General features: G+C 34.0%; 1 protein-coding gene across 2 annotated transcripts in view; it reads right to left on the bottom strand.

Annotated features, from left to right (window-relative positions):
• The window catches only part of LOC121991737 (phototropin-1A-like), a 38,200-nt gene that overhangs the window by 14,473 nt on the left and 3,836 nt on the right, over window positions 1-19,891 (bottom strand). For both annotated transcript variants that reach the window (XM_042545763.1, XM_042545764.1), the window contains 8 exons: window positions 16,136-16,185; window positions 15,920-16,024; window positions 14,235-14,294; window positions 14,075-14,164; window positions 13,484-13,560; window positions 9,850-9,934; window positions 8,831-8,911; window positions 1,200-1,303 (listed from right to left, as the gene is read on the bottom strand). In XM_042545763.1, the coding sequence (XP_042401697.1) occupies window positions 1,200-1,303; window positions 8,831-8,911; window positions 9,850-9,934; window positions 13,484-13,560; window positions 14,075-14,164; window positions 14,235-14,294; window positions 15,920-16,024; window positions 16,136-16,185 (652 nt within the window). The remainder of the gene's footprint in view (window positions 1-1,199; window positions 1,304-8,830; window positions 8,912-9,849; window positions 9,935-13,483; window positions 13,561-14,074; window positions 14,165-14,234; window positions 14,295-15,919; window positions 16,025-16,135; window positions 16,186-19,891) is intronic.

The raw sequence follows: 19,891 nt of genomic DNA, 5'->3' as shown, positions 1-19,891 counted from the left end.
GCCATGGCTGGTCGCGTAACCTTGCAACAACACCGAAGTCGAGCGGGCTCGCCAGTGATGTTGGATTTCAGATTTTTTTAATTAAACTTAGGTTAATTTTTTAATCAACTCCTAGTTATAGTGGAGATAATCTAAAGAGATTTTATTAAACCCTAATAAAATTATCTAATTAATTTTATATTTCATTTATTTTAATTTAAAAATTAAAATAAAATTTTTATTTATCTATTTTCATATCTTTTTCCTTTTTAAAAGATTATTTTTTATCTTGTTTATTTTTTAAATATTTATGTTAAATATTTTAGTTTTTAATTAATATATTTTATATTTAAAAAATACTGAAACTATATCGGCATGACATGATACGGTACCGAAACTGTATCGTTCCGATCAGGACCGAAACCTCAACACGGGTCGAAATTTTAAACCTTGAAATGAGAAGATTTCAGGTATTTATATGGGACCATGGAAACTGAAGTTCTCTACTACTCATTACTTCAGAGCTTAAGGCTTGAGCACAGTAGATGGACACTCTAATCAAGAACAACACACAATCTTCATAATCATGTTGCACCTAGAAGAGATTGGCAAATTTCTAAGTTTAATGTTTAAAAATACACCCTGAAGATATTTATTGCCTGAATGATACAACAGTTATCTAAGTTAATCAGACATCCTTCTGATAAGGAGACAATGGTAATTGGTGGTTACAATTTGGTAGGTACGCTAAATGATCAACAAAGGAAATAGCAAAAGAATGTTAAGTAGGTCACATTTTGAAAGGCATTGCTTCAGTTATCACCTGACATCTACACTACTGTATTGTATGGCCATTTGTAATAAATCTATTCTTAAATATTGCAGCAACCCTTCTATAAACAATATCAGTATCAAGTTCACCAACAAATTATGCAACAACTTGTCATACCAAAAGAATTTAAAAGTGGAACTCTCAATTCTGTTAAGCATTATAGAATTAATATAATAAGAATGCACGGGAGATAGAATCCATGATTAACAGCTATCCATGATTAACAGCTACGTAAACCATAAAAGAGATTTTAGGTCACATAGAATAAAATACTCTCAAAAATCCGTATCACTCCTAGGTAACTTTTTATGACATATTTAATTTATTTATAGGTAGTATGTAAAGAAATAAAAGAATCACCAGTTAGAAAAGTATGCATGACAGCTACCTAACAGCATCTTCCTTGAGGACCTTCTCAGGTTGTTTATCCAGAAGTAAAAAAAGCTCTCCACCAGGGCAGTAATCCGTTATCAAACATATATGTGTTTTTGTCTGCAATATATGACAATACCTGGTTATTATTCTTCAGAGACACATTAATGTATATTTGGCATCAACAAATACCTTTAGATCATAGTTAAAAATAGATGGTTGTAAAAGAGTGATTAGTAAATGATGTAATAAGATGAGTATAATACTATAATGTTTTACTTACAAATTACAATATCAATCAGATAAATAAAAATCCAATATCAATGAAGAACTGCTATTGTATGTTAGTCTCTACAATAGAAGCAGATATTTATTAAAGATATGATTTCTATAATATGGAGACATTTATGATTTTAGTTTGAGACTGATCTCGGGGATCCCTTAGCCAAATAAATAAATATCAAAATCAAAGCTGAAAAATGTGCATCAATACAATCTTCTACCATATTGTAACAACGCACAAAACTGAAAAATGTGTATCACCTGAAACATTTTGCGTACTACTCATTCAACAAACCGATAAATACTGACTATATCATTGAGGTTTAAGCCTCTCTAGCTCCACCTGGTGGTAGTTCACCGCCAAGAAATATTAGAAGGATCGACCTCAAAGATATATCCTCAAATCTGTCATCTCAAACTATCCTCTGTATGGTGAAGTTCGTACACTTACACTTAAAATATGAAAAACAGTCACTAAAGCTACGTAACACAATTTATCTTCACAGAAAAGCACTATACCAAATGGGTTGTGTGCCAAAGACAATCTCCTTTGAAATAAGGTAACAAATATAAACACACAATAAGAAAAACATAAGCAATGTAGCATGGTGTGGTCTACACCTAGCAAATAATAAAATTTAATCAAATTGTTTCCTATAGTGTCCAAAATCCTTCTTAACCCTCCCATCTTAACCTCAACAGAGAAAATAAAAATCTCACTGCACATTCCTAAGCCATCTAAAGCTCTCCTTAAGAACAAAAAACTCTTCTTTATAAGCTCTCTATTCTCCAATAGCATCTTCATGAGCCCTGAGATAATGGCATGCCTTCAATACATTCCCCAAGAGAAAAACCAGCTTCCAATCCTACAATAGAGTTTTCGACTTATTGTATTGGGACAAGTGAATCAGGATAAGTGAATTGCCTAGTAAGTTTCTAACCTCGCGAATTCTACTTAATCTGAAACTCTAAGGAAACACTCCAAATACAATCTCACTCCTCTCACTTTGCTCTACCACTGCACACATTAAAACCCAATTCCACATCATACCTACACCTAGCCTGAGCAAGAGGCCCTTGTGCTCAGGCATAACCTATTTACACCTTTGATCACTCCACTCTCAGATAAATAATAAACCTTCACTTTGTCTATTTGGACTTTTAAGAAACATTGTGCCACTTGAGCTCACTATATCTGTCGTCCACCCCATCTCTCCTCAGTATGTCTCCATAGAAGACAAGTTTTTCTACACCTTTTGCTATCATGTAAATTCACCTCCTATGAGCCCTCCTCAGAATTCCCTTAGCTGTGTTGTAGTGATCCTGTTTGAACATAACCAACTTGATGAACTTAGATTCTTCCTTAGCTTTGGGAAGAAAGCCACCTAACCCAAAATGTACTATAGTCAAGATAAATTAAATCTAACATGCTGACAACAATGACTTCCACTCCAAATCATCTCTCATATTTAAGGTCTTATACATAATTACATAGAACGTCTCAAAATACAACTTGTTGCAAAAAGGCATTGCAAAATATAAATTAAATACTAGGCTGTGAGATAAAGTTTTTTCGTTTAAGATGACAAGAGAGACAACATTTTCAATCTTGACTGTTTATTATTTTTCAAGAATAGTCACTTCTATAAAGCATTGAAATCTGCTAGTGGTTGGAGTGTTGGAGTATTGTTATTTGTTGATGTCTCAATGCTTGGCCAGAAGGAGATAGTGTTGGTGTCAGTTAAAAGAGAAAGAGACAGAGGGAGTTGAAGAATGAGCAGAGGAATAAGGAGGGGGGTGAAACATACCTCGTCTTTTATCTTTGTCGACCTTTTGTAGTTTTTGATCTTAAATATCTTCCCCTTTGTCAATTAATATTGAATTTCCTTCCTTGACACCAATTTCCTCTCCCATTGTAGGTCCCCAGTGTGAAATCAACTGATCCAATTGGAATTGTGAACTCTAACTCTACACTATTTCTATCTCAAAAAATCAATGAAAAAATAAATTCTACTTGTTTCAAGTGACAGAATGGAATTTCAAACTTCTGATTTGACTTTGAATTGAGATTTGTACTACTGAGATAATAGCACAAGAGCTTACTCCCTTTGTATAACTAGTGCATTTACTCTTGAATCTGAATGACAATTTTCTCCTCGTTTTGCCAATAAATGCAATAATTTCAGTTGTCACCTCCTAAAGCGCCATCTTGATCTCCTACCAATTTGGATTGTCTTTTAAAAAGCAACAAACAAAACAGGTAACAAAGTAATCAATTGTTTGTGCATGCCTTGTCAGTAAGCTTAGTTACCTCCACAAGGCCCTCCGTAATATTCAAATGCTCAATTAGGTTTTTATATTCTACCATGTATAGATTATGTAGCCTCCTCATGAAAGGGATTCATACACCCTAGCCTCTGCATCAGATGGTTTTCTTTAATAGTAGTGTTTTCATCATGTAACACTCCAATCTCTTCACACACATTGTGATGTAATCTTGTTAGTTACCATACTGATGAATGATGACATTATTCATTGTAGCAAAAGGTGACTACGCTCACCCCAAGCATCCCTCACAGTTCGTCCTCTAGTTATGTGAAGGGAGGTAAATCACGAGTCAGCTTATAGCCGACTGTCAAGTGACTAGGAGGATTTGATCCCTGCCCCATTGTAGCAAATTTGTTGTCCTCTAGCCAACTAGGCACCCTGTGGGGACAATGATGACATTATTCATGTGGCAAAAGATTATTCACTCGCCCCCAGTGCCTCCGCCAACCCGTCCCTAGGCCAACACAATGAAGGTAAATCACGGGTGACTACTAGCCATTAGTGTAAGTGGCCAAGACATGAGGGAGGACATGCTAATGATGACATTATTCATGATACATAGTTAAATGGTATTGACTTCTCTTGATTTCATTATCTCCCAATCACTAACTCTTACTCGATGACATGCATTTATCTTGTCAAGGGGAGTACCACGTAAGTTCTAATCTTTCAACATATCTGCCCCCTACATAGCCTAAATGCATTCCTTCAATCTAGCAAGTCCAGCTCAATACAAGTTGTCAAATTGAGGTCATTATAACTTCACTTGTTGATATTGACATACCACGGAATTCCTAGTAAGCCCAATAAGGTAGATATATGAATCCATCATCTCAAACCATTCTCTGCAGATCAAAATCAGTATGCCTTGAATGTGTAAATCATCCACACCATGCAATCACAATGTAAATGCAATACTCTGAATAACTCTTGTGCATTCCAGAACAACCAGCTTGCAACACAACAAAATAATAAACACAAGTACACAAGAAAAGAAGAGAGATACAGTGGGTTGTCTTAAAAATTATTCAAAGAGAGAATCCAAGCCTATGAGAGCAAAAAATATAAGGCAACTTAGACAAGCCTGACCGCAAAACATAGGAAACTCAATTAGTCCTCCCTAGATTCCCTACTGATGAGAGAAGCAAGTAAAACCACAGCTCATTCACTCCTTTACACCTACAGCTCTCCTCAAGAACAAAGTTCTTCTCTCCAAACCCAAAGGCATGATTTTTGGCATGCTTTTTTGAGGTGCTTTTTTAGGTGAAAGATTATTGTCACTATTAGACAAACAACTTATGACAAGTAAAATAGGTTGTTTTTTTTCTTGTAGCTGTCACTGTCAGAAAAACACACGGCCGCAAGCACCTGGTGCAAAAATGAGCTGCCCAACAAGTACATAGTATGGACTATTATTTCAATCCTCATAAGATGGATCTAGTCCTTAGTATTTGAAAATCATATAGCAAAATTAGTTTCTCATTGAACTCATACTCGGATAAGTTCTATATGAGTATTGAAAATTCTCCTTGTGTATAAAATTTAGAACTCCGCCCATGATGACCGGTCATGGCCGGTCCCAAGCCCGGATAAAGGAGGAGGGTTGCGTTAGGTTGCCAGCCAACGTCAAACTATTGGCAAATATTCAATGAATGAATCCATTAAACTATTGTGCTAATGCTAGGTTATTCCCCGGAAGGAACGCGTTGCAGGGTCCGACTGTAACGTCTCGACAAGGACCGCTGCATCTCCAGAACTCGGGTGTAGTGATAAATATGCAAGAGTTCGCGTTACAGGGTCCGACTGTAACGTCTCAGCAAGGATCGCTACATCTCCATGAGAACTTGGGTGTAGTGTTAAATAGGCAAAAGTTCTCACACCATAGGTTAGATAAGAACAAATTTGATAGGAAAACTAATAATCTAAGATTTGGAACATGGAATATAGGAACTCTCACTGGTAAATCAATGGAGGTAGTAGATATGATGATTAGGAGAAAAATTAATATTTTGTGTGTACAAGAGACAAAATGGATAGGCGAGAAGGCAAAGATGATAGAGAACTCGGGTTTTAAGTTATGGTACACTGGAAAGAGTAGAGCAAGAAATGGAGTGGGTATCATTGTAGATAGTTTGTTAAAGGATGAAGTTGTAGGAGTAGTTAGAAAAGGGGATAGAATTATAGTCCTTAAGATAATAGTGGCGAAAGAAACTATGAACATAATTAGCATATATGCACAACAAGTAGGATTAGATGAAGCTACCAAATCAAGGTTTTGGGAGGACTTAGATGAAATATTACAAAATATTCCACCAAATGAAATGATTTTAATGGGAGGTGATCTAAATGGACATGTCGGAGTGAAAAATGAGGAATATGAGAGAGTAGGAATTATGGGTTTGGAACGAGAAATGAGGAAGGGAAAACTATATTAGATTTTGCGATATCATATGACCTTATATTAGCTAATACGTTTTTTAAGAAAAGAGAAGAACACTTAGTCACATTCAAAAGTGGGAATAATAAATCACAAATTGACTTTCTTATGGTTAGGAAGAAGGATAGAAAGATTTGTAAAGGTTGCAAAGTCATCCATGGAGAAAGCTTAACTACCCAACATAGGGTAGTAGTGTTGGATATACGTCTCAAACATAGTATCAATAGAAAAAATAGTACAATTCCTAGAATTAAGTGGTGGAAGTTAAAGGATGGAAAGCAAAATATATTTAAGGAGAGAGTAAGATTACAAGCATTAGGTGAAATATACGACGACTTGAACACAACATAAGATAAGATGATATCAAAGTTGAAAATAGTAGCTAAGAGTGTACTCGGTGAGTCGAAGGGATGAACACTACTAAGTAAAGAATCTTGGTGGTGGAATGAGAAAGTACAAGAGAAAGTGAAGGAAAAACGAATAGTTTATAAGGAATTATATATTTGTAAGAACGAGGAAAACTTAAAAATATACAATAGCAAGAAAGAAGCTAAGAAAGTAGTGAGTGAAGCAAAAATGAAACTTTTGAATGCTTATATAAAAATTAGATCTAAAAGAAGGAAAGAGACATTTATAGAATAGCTAAAGTGAGAGAAAGGAAAACAAGAGATCTTAGCCAAATAAAATGTATTAAAGATGAATGTAATAGGGTATTAGTAAATGATGGAGAAATAAAGGAGCGGTGGAAGAGGTATTTTCATCACTTTTTAATGAAGGTTTAAGTGATCAACTTAACTTAGGTAATTTAATTAGGTAAGAGGAGTAAAAATTTAATTTTTATCGTAGAATTCAAATTCTCAAAGTAAAACAAATTTTGAATGAGATGCAAAATGAAAAAGATGAATGATTTTCCAATAGAGGTATGGAGGTGCCTAGGGAAGTAGGGTATTGAACGGTTTATAAAGTTATTTAATCTGCTATTGAAAATGAAGAAAATAACTAGGAGAGTAAGTACTTTAGTCCGTTGTATAAACACAAAGGAGACATAACATTATGTGAATTATAGGAACATTAAGTTAATGAGTTATACCATGAAACTTTGGGAATGAGTGATAAAGAGATCAAGGTGATCGAAAATCAATTTAGATTCATAACCGAAAGGTTGATGATAGAAGTTATTTATTTTCGAGGACAATTGAAAAGTATTAGAAAAAGAAGCAAGACTTACACATGGTATTTGTTGACTTTGAAAATTCTTATGAAAGAGTCTTAAAGGAAATTATGTGAATTTTTATAAAAGAAAGGTGTTAGCGTACAATTAAAGTATGTATGACGCTGTAATGACAAGAGCGAAGATTCAAAGTGCATTAATTAAAGCATTTCCATATAAAGATAGGGTTATATCAGGATCAACCCTAAGTCCCTATCTTTTTACATTAGTCATAAATAAATTCATTGGTGCATGTTGTTTGCAGATGATATTATTTTGGTAGATGAGACACGTAAAGGAGTAAATGCTAAGCTAGAATCTTGGAAGGAAACACTAGAAGGAAAAGGTTTTAAGCTTAGTAGATTAAAGACAGAATATATGGAATTTAAGTTTAGCAATATTAGAAGTAATGAAACAATTGTTAAGATAGGAGAGGACGAGTTGCCCGGAACCGAGAGATTTAAATATTTAGGATCATTTTTACAAAATGATGGAGGGATTGAGAGAGATGTCTTACATAGAATACAAGCAGGATGGGTGAAATGGAGGGGAGCGTCAGGTGTTTTATGTGACCGTAAAGTACCTCTTAAACTTAAAGGTAAATTCTATAAAACCGCAGTTAGACCTGCTATGTTATATGGATAGCACATGAGCATAAGATGAGGGTTGCAGAGATGAGGATGTTAAGGTGGATGTGTGGACATACGAAGATGGACAAAATAAGGAATGAGAGCATTAGAGAGAAAGTCGGAGTTGCATCTATTGAGGACAAACTCCGAGAGACACGTTTAAGATGGTACGGACATGTACTTAGACGACCAATAAATGCTCCAATTAGGCGATGTGAAACTATGATAAACATGCATATCAAACGAGGAAGAGGACGACCAAAAAAGACTTGGTTAGCAACAATAAAACAAGATAAAATTTATTTAAATATAGATGATGATATAATAGGAGATAGGGCTCAATGGCGTAAAAGGATTCATACAGCCGACCCCACCTAGTGGGAAAAGGCTTGGTTGTTGTTGTTGTATAAAATTTTAGAAAAAGGTAACTGATTATTACATCCTTTATGGGTTCTGAAATGTTTCTCTTTTCAGAAATAATGTAACTTATAACAATATATTTGGAGGTCATGTAAAAGCTTTAGCCTTGTATATGATATATGTTATCTTCACTAAATTTATCTAGGACAAAAACAAGCAGCTGCAATGTGAATCTAGTCTTCAAGACATTTTCAATTGCCAGGTTCCGTGATCTTACAAACATTAGCAGATAATAAGTTTCCTAATCTTCACCATGATGTTTATAAAGATACTATCAGACAGCCATTTATTTGCCTAAGTGGACTTCAAAATTCAACCCAAAAAAGGGTTGCGTGAATTACCTGAAAGGATGCATATAATGTAGGAAGGAAAGGATGATCCAACATATCAAGTATCTCTCTTTCTGCACAAGCTCTATGCACCTGAAGAAACACAAAATGATTTTAAAAAAAAGCAGATGATGCATAAAATTAAATATTATAAACAACAGAGAACATAGGAAAAAAAGAATGGCATTGATGAAAAGCAAAGACAAAGGTCTTACGCCATAGATGTCTTAAAAGAAAATATTATTTCATTTTTGTCTAGAGTTTGAATCCAAGATTGATCCGGTTCTTAATTTAAGAGAAAAAAAAATTATATTATGAGGGAAATAATACTGCAAATCAGGAACTCTTTTTGTATTGGTCAAAGACACAAGCCAATGCACAAAGATAAGAATTTGGTTAATAAAAAAATTGAATTTGAAACACAACAAGAAACTTAGGCTTCATTTATCTCTTGAAAAGATGAATCCAATGGAGTATTTACTTACTTTCTGATGTTCTGGTTGATAAACAAAACTTCAGGCAATAGAAAATACTTTTCCTTTGAAAAAGAAGTCATTTTTTTCTGAGCCAAAGCCAAGAGACACTATTCTCCATCATTATACATTAAAAAAATAAATTAAACTCCTCATATTAATAATTCTATAATAGTAAAAGTAGTGGCAGTGGTGGTCGTGGTGTGTTGGGAGGTTTGATTAGGGTGTTATTCAAGGATTAGAATAGTTAATTGTGAAATACTAGCAGAAATTAAGATTATCTTGAGCTGAACCAAGATGTTTTAATACTGATTTAATCAAATTAAATCCCATTTAGGTTTGATTTGGTGTTAGATTGGCCAATAGAGGTTTGTATCAGTTGATTGGTTTGCCATATGTTGAAACCAGGCACAATTCACACTCAAATTGGACTAGTTCTAGCTGAACAAAGTCAAACCAAGCCAGACCGTGATAATTGGATTGGACAATAGAAAGAACCCTTTTGTAATTCATAAATCTGTCAATTTTGTAAGTATGTGGTCAACTACAAGGGCTTACCTTGTTACGGTTGAGCATGACACTTTTATCCATAGACTTCATAGCATAGTATTCTCCAGTACCCACCAACTCCACCATATGGACACTGCCATCCAGAGCATATAGAGTCCTTAGATCAATGAATTAAATATACTAAGATAAGTAGTTGAATCAAGCGCTTAACAAAACACCAGATAAAATTAATAATTTCAAACTCGTACTAGAATTATAAGCATTTATTCTCAATAAGCAAGTTGATCACATTGGTTAAATCACAAATGTTGAAGAGAACATATCGACACACATGTTGAATATAATTTATTTCCAAACACAACAACAACAACAATAACAACCAAGCCTTTTCCCACTAGGTAGGGTCGGCTGTATGAATCCTTTTACGTCATTGAGCTCTATCTCATATTATATCATCATCTATATTTAAATAAATTTTATCTTGTTTTATTGTTGCTAACCAAGTCTTTTTTGGTCTTCCTCTTCCTCGTTTGATATGCATGTTTATCATAGTTTCACATCACCTAACTGAAGCATTTATTGATCGTCTAATACATATCCGTACCATCTTAAACGTGTCTCTCGGAATTTTTCCTCAATAGATGCAACTCTGACTTTCTCTCTAATGCTCTCATTTCTTATTTTGTCCATCCTCGTATATCCACACATTCACCTTAACATTCTCATCTCTGCAACTCTCATCATCTGCTCATGTGCTCGAATTATAGCCCAACATTAAACTCCATATAACATAGCAGGTCTAACTGCGGTTTTATAGAACTTATTTTTAAGTTTAAGAGGTACTTTACGGTCACATAAAACACTCGACGTTCCTCTCCATTTCACTCATCCTGCTTGTATTCTATGTAAGACATCTCTCTCAATCCCTCCATCATTTTGTAAAAATGATCCTAAATATTTAAATCTCTCGGTTCCGGGCAACTCGTCCTCTCCTATCTTAACAATTGTTTCATTACTTCTAATATTACTAAACTTAAATTCCATATATTCTATCTTTAATCTACTAAGCTTAAAACTTTTCCCTTCTAGTATTTCCCTCCAAGATTCTAGTTTAGCATTTACTCCTTCACGTGTCTCATCTACCAAAATAATATCATCTACAAACAACATGCACCACGGTACTGTGTCTTGAATGTGTTCAGTGAGTTCGTCCATAATTAGTGTAAAAAGATAAGGACTGAGTTGATCCTCGATGTAACCCTATCTTTATTGGATATGCTTCAGTTATTCCGCCTGAAGTCTTTACTCTGGTCGTTACATCCTCATGCATATCCTTAATTAGTTTAATATATGTTACGCTAACACCTCTCTTTTCTAAAATTCTCCATATAATTTCTCTTGGAACTCTATCATAAGCTTTTTCTAAGTCAATGAATACCATGTGTAGATCTTGTTTTTGCTCCAGAGTATTTTTCAATTAATTGTCTAAGAAGATGTATAGCTTCTATTGTCGACCTTCAAGGCATGAACCCAAATTGATTTTCTGTTACTTGGTCTCCTTCCTTAATCTTTTTTCTATTACTTTTTCTCAAACTTTCATAGTATGACTCATTAGGTTAATACCTTTATAGCTTGTACAATTTTGTACGTCTCCCTTGTTCTTATATAAGGGAACTAGAGTATTTATCCTCCATTGATCAAGCATTTTTTTCGTTTTCAATATCATGTTAAATAATTTTGTAAGTCATTCAATACTTTGTTTCCCTAAGCACTTCCATACCTCTATCGGAATATCATCTGGTCCAACGGCTTTTCCATTGTACATCTCATTTAAAGTTTGTTTTACTTCTGAAGTTTGAATTTTACGATAAAAATTAAAATTTCTATGCTCATTTGACCTAATTAAATTACCTAAGTTAAGTTGATCACCTAAACCTTCATTAAAAAGTTGATGAAAATACCTCTTCCACCGCTCTTTTATTTCTCCAGCGTTTACTAGTTACCCTATTACATTCATCTTTAATACATTTTATTTGGCTAAGATCTCTTATTTTCCTTTCTCTCACTTTAGTTATTCTATAAATGTCTCTTTCTCCTTCTTTTGTATCCAATTTTTTATATAACCGTTCAAAAGTTTCATTTTTTGCTTCACTCACTACTTTCTTAGCTTCTTTCTTGGCTATTGTATATTTTTTTAAGTTTTCCTCGTTCTTACAAATATATAATTCCTTATAAGCTATTCGTTTTTCCTTCACTTTCTCTTGTACTTTCTCATTCCACCACCAAGATTCTTTACTTAGTGGTGCATGTCCCTTTGACTCACCGAGTACCCTCTTAGCTACTATTTTCAGCTTTGATACCATGTTGTATTAGAATCATCGTATATTTCACCTAATGCTTGTACCCATGTTGTATTAGAGTCATCGTATATTTCACCTAATGCTTGTACTTCTACCTTCTCCTTAAATATATTTTGTTTCCCATCCTTTAACTTCCACCACTTAATTCTAGGAATTGTCAAAGGTAAGTAATTTGCTAGATGATACTGAGACTTGTCAACATCATTGGATCTCAAAGGGTCAAGATATTTTTTGGAAGCTTGGTTGGGGTAAATTGTCAACATATAGAAGGTGATCTAACTTTGCTAATCCTGAATTCTTTCTGCATCCGAAGTTCATTTTGTAAGGATGCTCCTGAATCCTAATGATGTTACGGACATGTACGAATGGGAATTTAATGAGTTCCATGCTTAGGAGAAAGAATTTTTGGAGTTTAATTTGAGAAGTTTGGGAATTAGAATAGGTTGAGTTAGTTTGAGGAAGTGATTGGAAGCTTGACTTTTGGTTTGGGCCTCACTTGTTAATCATGATTAGTAAGTCTGGAGGTATTGTAATAATCTGAAGTATAGAGATGATCCTGGAGAGATTGCTTCTAAGATGTGGTAAGAAAAGTTGCTTATAATGCTTGGAATGGCTAAACAAAAGAGAGAACTAGAAAAGGTGAAAGATCCAAATGGGACTCTAGATTTCCTCTGCTTATGTGCCTCATGTGCTATGCTTTGTGATGCTTCTTGGATGTCAAATCTGTGCGACTTGAAGTGATAGTTTATACTGAGAGTGACTTTAAAATATAGAAAGGGCATAGAAGGGAAAAATGTATAACGCTGCAAGCTATCCACAGTCCACACTTCCAAAAAAGAGGAGTTTTACAGTTAATAATCTAGCTTTTTACAAAGTATCGAAGCAGCAAACAAGGGTATCTCCATGTTACAAAATTGTATGGGTTCAAGTTCATAAAATCTATATCAAACACCTTAACAGTGGTAGAGATTTTACAAAATAGGCACATCCTACAAATCAAAGAACTAACAATGCATAATCTTTAAACTATAAATAAAAAATAATAAGATAAAATGTGGCCACTGTGTTACAGTAAAACACATATTAAGCAAGAAAAGTAAACAACGCATACAAATAACGGATTAGTGTGCTAGGCTGACAGTAACTAAGAGAAATTATCAAGGCATAATCTTTTAACAATAAAGCAAAATTATAAGATAAAATGTGGCCACTGTGTTACAGTAAAACACATATTAAGCAAGAAAAGTAAACAACGCATACAAATAACAGATTAGTGTGCTAGGCTGACAGTAACTAAGAGAAATTATCAAGAGTATAATCACCTGCCAGTATCACCTGAGCCCAAAGGTTTAACAGGTCTGAAATGTTTCAATCCTACCGTTTCTCCACTACCTAGAACCTGCAGAAAATTAACACTGAATATATTTAAACTACATCATAACTAACAAAAGCCATTAATATTCCTCAAGTTATTTAAACTAAATTTCTATAAAGACAGCTAACTGTGCCTTGTGCTTCTTGCCACTAAAACTGATGCAACCATTTTATCTTACTTGTTCAAGCAGCAAATTCCTCCCTCGCAGATGGGACAATAGAACAGATTAACTTATCTTTTATTCAAAGGAAGTAACATAACATTAAACAAGCTAATTAATAAAAAGATATGTCATCTTTTCTCTCTTCAGAAAGCAACAGAAAGATGTTTCTTTTTCCTAAAAAGAATCATGCAACATAGGAAAACAAGGTTCAATTCATGAGAACAGCCTCTTCTATGTAAGGGTAAGATGCCCTTCCTCAATCTATGAAAGCTTAATCATTGGAAAATTTCCATACAGCCCACTTAGAGCTGGCAACTGTGCTATTAACTAAATTATATACCCTAAGTAAGCCTTGTATACTTCAATATCACATACTTTTTGGATGGCCCTCCATGATTGATTACTCTTCATGTGGGGCTTTGGGAGAACCAACTTTGAATGATTAGCCCATAGATCCTCTGGTTTCTGCACATAATCCCGAAATATGATGAAGAATAATACTGACTATGACAAAAATAAAATTAATGGAACTTACCAAATTAGCATCTGGGAGTTCTCTAACAGCTTCATCAACATTATCAGCAGTTTCTTTCACCTAAACGTAAAGCAATTGCAAGTTGTAATTAAATCTAAAAATCAGAAGAGGAAATGGAAAATGCAAAGATGGGGAATCTTAATGAAAAGAGGCAATGAGATTAAGGTTTGTGCTAGGTTGAGATGACTATACTAGACTTGATATCCATGAAATCTTCATACTTTAAACATGTCAAGATTATAAACCTGCTCATCACCTATAAATATCAAAGGTTATTAATATGAACTGAAAATTTCAAAGGAACAATCAAAAAATTGTTGAATTAATATATATATATAGATATAGTCCAAATTATAAAGAAGTTACTGGGGTCATGGGTAGATTGATTCTGCATGACTATATGACAGGGATTTGCCATAGGAATAGCATCAGGGATAGGCTGCCTCATGCAACACGGAAACATTGAAGTACAAAATTGATAAAGCACCAGTTTATTACCAAATTGATGTAGCACCAGGCTAAAGAAAAGACTCAAAACACACAGAGAAAAAAAAAGCATATATATCATAAGTTCCAAGATGAATGAATCACATGGGATCCTAAGCTTATTTTTTAATAAACTCATGCAACAATGGCAATCTCCTGGACCAACAAGAACTCAACACTGGTAATTTATCAGCATCTTTCTTTAGTCATCTTCAAAAAGCTAAGTGACAATTGACTCCCCAAGTTTGTGAAGCATGGTTTCGTCATTATCTTTTATTGGACGGCTTTCTAATGAGTGAGAAACTAATGGATCATCGTCTTTACTTTGTTTTACAATAAGTCAATTTTTGCTATAACCTTTTTCTTCGAAGACTCCTTGTAATTAGTATGAAACAATTGCACCAGTTTTCTCATCCTAATTATCAATGAATAAAGTCTGCTTCTAATTAGTAAGAAACAATTGCATTGGTTTTCTCATCCTAATTATTGACAAATAATGTCTGCTTCTGATTAGTAAGAAAAAATTGCATCGGTTTTCTCATTCTAATTATTGATGAATGAAGTCTGCTTCGATTTAGTAAGAAACAATTGCATCGGTTTTCTCATCCTAATTATTGATAAATAATGCCTTTTTTTCTTTCTTCTCAGACATTCCTTTCAATTAGTGAGAGAATATTCAACTCATCTAAAGGTGGAAGTACTTTCTCATGACTTTCTTTGTGACACTCGTGTAACAAAGTCAACATGCAAACTAGAGGCTCGAATATCTTCCAGAGTTCAGCATACTCTCTAATTTGTTTTCTCTCACAATGTCTAGATAAGAAATCCCCTAAAGCAGATAATATGAGATAATTTGAATTCATAGATGCAAAAGAAAAGTTGACCGTATCAGGTATTTTATAATTTCTTTACTAATTTTTGGAACGTTTTTCTCATAGACAATAAAGTTCTCAATCTGATGGATAAATCAAATAAGGAAATCAAATCTAGAAATAATGGATTAGCCACATGAATAACTAGAAATGGACGCATGCCAATTAATTGATTCGTCAATTTTAAAATATTTTGTTTGAGGTACTCACTGAACCATCTATATGGAAGATACAAAAATCTAACTTCAACTTAGCAGCAAATGGTGTTAATTGCTTATTATTAGCAAATCTTCCTATGAACATCTTCAAGTGAATAGAACTACTAACCAGCTTTTCACTTTTTTTTGCAGTCTCTTCCGGTATGCAGTTATGGAGTGGTTCAACATGCTCACTTCCATCCAACTGGACACCAATAAAATACTGAACTTCCCCCTGTTGAAGAAGCAGAATTACATGTAAATCTGCTGGCAAACATGACTAAGTAACACAACAAAGTCAAAAGTTCTGAAACAACAAAAGGATAATCCTATCTTAAGAATATACCTTTTGATCACGCATGGGTTGCAAGTGAAAAAGATTCCAGAACTTTTTGCCTAAGATATGAAATCATTTAAAAAAATATAAGGTTTTCAATGAATTCAAGAAAACTTCTCTAAGATGATCGACTAGCTAAGATTGCAATATGAGAGTCAAAAAAATCAAAGCTAACAAAGAAAACAGTGCAAAAGGATGTTTTCGAAGAGAACTTTATGCAAAGATGGCAAGCCATGTGTTCCAACAACTTGAGATCAGTTATATAGCTCTACTCCCTCCAATGAGCCAAATGTAAAAGTGTGTTGTTAGAACAACCTAGTTAACATCCATTTCTTTCAGTTATGTTTAGTTTTTGTTGATCTTTCTCATCCTTCAAATCTTCACTTCAATTGTAGTTAATCTACTTTTTGTAAATACCAAATTGTGATCTCTGAAAATGTTCCCTCTTCTTGTTTTACTGTCTATCATAATTACATGTAATGACTCACCTTAGTGACATGTTTTTATTCTCAGTAACAGGCATCCATCTCAACATAGTTATATCATTGTTCTTTATTGTCCAACAATTTGACCCACATATAATCTTATAAAAATTTCTTTTTCAGCTTTAAAGGCATATGATAATCATACAACACTCTAAAGCGCATCTTTATTTAAACCACCTAATCTTTATCCTTACATCAACATTTATCAAAAATTTCATATTAAGCTAATGTAATTATTCTTTTGTTGATCTTCTATTATTGCTAAATTATGTTTCTCCGCAATTAAACTTAGACATCCATTGTAATTCAATCCATGGTTTCAACTTTCAACTGTTGATCCATAACACTTGGCATTACTAAAACATATCATTCTAGCCAACGGATGCTAATTCTATAACAGCATAGGTAAATGCCAAGTGTCCGTGCCAACATAATGGTCCTAACCAGAACAGGGTCCGTGTCATCTAAAATCGAACAATATATGAAAATTCTCTTCATATGGCATTCTTTGATTATGTCTACCAATCACAGGGAAGAGACAAACACACCAAAAGAGAGGGAAAGGGAAGAGGAAAAGCACCAGCTAACTACACAGGTAAGGAAGATTTTCTTCTCATTACTCATCCTTCAATTCCATAAGTACGAAAAAGAGATAGAAAGGGAAGAATAGATACATCAACTAAAGCACCAGCAATAACAAAGAGCAATGCAACACATAATACGTGAGCTTGTTCAATCCTAAACGTATCTCTTTCAATTCTAGTTGAGCTTGTTCAAGTTCAACTCTTAATAGTTGATCAAGAAATATTCATATGTGAGACAATCAACTCCAATACTGGGAACATTATTTAATTCTTAGAAAATTGTGGGATTAATCTTGATACAGTGCTATAAGAACCAATGCTCACATCGAATGCACGAAACTAATTTTGGTATTAGGAGATATACCCATTAGCTGGAATGTGTTACATTTTTATACCTATCATGGTTTGTAATCTCATACTTGAAACATATCGTTCCGATAAATTATCAAAACTCAATAATATTCGGCACCGGCAAAATCATGTAACATTATATCAATTATGACAATGAGTATTGTTTCATGCTAACACTTGACACCCCTTGACATGCTACAACACAATGAATTGAGAAAATGATGTTATTTTTTTAAATTTGTCTCCATACAAACTAATATCAAAATCGAAACATTCCAATGAAAAATAAAGTTTGAACTTAGCATATAGTTAGCTTATTTTCTACCTCCAATTTGCCACTGGTACTATCGAAATGTCGAGTATCGTTCTAGTCAAAGACCAAAACTTTAGAGAACTTGAGATTTTGAACCTTATGCCTTATTGCTCTAAATTTTTAATCCAATTTTTTATAATTACTATGTTTATATTTGGAGGCAAGCTAACTGGAACGGAATTATAAGAACAAAAGATCATTTGAGTTGATCTTAGTATGCTATGAAGCGTGTGGAAAGGTGTTGAGTGTTTGCATGACATGAAACTGAAATCATACAATTTCAGCTAGAGGCCAAACCTCTGACACATAATTTTTGAAGCAATACAAAAATCATTTGCAAGTAGTGACATGTTATGGAGATGTATCTTGAATAAGACCACTAAGTTCATATAGTACTGGTTGAAAAGATAAGGACTTAGCTTAGTCTACCCTTATATAAAATTATACTATATTTACCAGAAATCTATTAGTTAAACTCCAGAAGTTGTACCACCTCAGTAAATTAAAATACAATTCTGGAATTGCATTCATAGAAAGTCATTTTAAACACAAAACAGTTGTTGACTATGTTACAATTTGCTGCAGTTCTCTAATGTGATATTCCAAGTGCAACGTAATAATCAAAGAGGTACTAGAACTTGAGTGCTAATACTAACAAACTTTAGTGCTTTAGTTAATTAAATAGGTAGACATCAGATGGGATAATGCTTATTTTGTATTAGAATGAATCTCATCGCAGCATTTACTGGAGTGTTGGTTCAAATTAACAGACGAGATAGCATGAGAACAAGGCAAAATGCATCAAATATAAGATTTTAACATGTGAAGATATCGGTTGGCTTGAAATTCATCACTCCAACAACCCCCTATACTGAAATTAAAATATCATGATAAACATGTTATCATTGTGGCATTACGTTCTGGAAATAAGTACAACAATATTTACTTGTACTTTGGTTTTTCCAGAAACATTCTAAAACGTAATAGCTAGTGCATCCAATCATAGTGATAATGCAACTATGGCATATCCTTCTGCCAACATGGGAGAGGGGGATGCATATTAAGGTTAATATTTTGCTCTTGTCGGTCAATTAACTGTTGAATCAGAGATGTACAAGAACCTATTCCAACTTAACCAATGCCAGAATAGTATAGGGCGAAACTATAATTTTATTGTAATCAAGGTTTAAAATTTCGACCCGTGTCGAGGTTTCGGTTCTGGACCGGAACGATACGGTTTTGGTATCGTATCGTGTCGTGCCGATATAGTTTCGGTATTTTCTAAATATAAAATATATTAGTTAAAAAATAAAATATTTAACATAAATATTTAAAAAATAAACAATATAAAAAATAATCTTTAAAAAAAATATATGAAAATAGATAACTAAATAAATAAAAATTTTATTATAATTTTTAAATTAAAATAAATGAAATATAAAATTAATTAGATAATTTTATTAGGGTTTAATAAAGTCTTTTTGATTATCTCCATCATAGCTAGGAATTGATTAAAATAATTAACCTAAATTTAATTAAAAAAATTTGAAATCCGACACCACTTGCGAGCTCACGTGACTTTGACGCTGTCGCAGGGTTGCACGACCCCTCAACCATGGCTGCGGGGATCGCGTAACTCCTCTGGCACGACCGCGGTGGTCCCTTTACAGCGGCCGCAGGGTCGCACGATACCTCCACGGAGGCAGCGGAAGGGTTACTGATGTTGTGGGGTTGAGCAACTCCGCTGCGACCACGGGGTCGCGCAACATGTCACAGCTGTTGCAAGTATGGTGCCAAGGTCGTGCCGGTGCCGGTCGCCGAGCAGAACAAGATGTTTCGCCCATTTTGACCGTCTCGGCACGGCACTTTAAACCATGATTGTAATAAAATGCAACATATGATAGTTATAGCATAAATAAAGAACATAGCTTTCCTTAAGAAACCATCTCGATAAATTTATCCCCATTAAGAAAATAGTAGAAAGTGCAGTCCTATGAAATCATAGTAGCCAGAATGAACAATAACATTCACA

This window comes from Zingiber officinale, chromosome 6B, assembly GCF_018446385.1.
Source record: "Zingiber officinale cultivar Zhangliang chromosome 6B, Zo_v1.1, whole genome shotgun sequence".
In the NCBI taxonomy this organism is placed as follows: Eukaryota; Viridiplantae; Streptophyta; class Magnoliopsida; order Zingiberales; family Zingiberaceae; genus Zingiber; species Zingiber officinale.
This window is presented reverse-complemented; position numbering and strand designations above follow the sequence as displayed.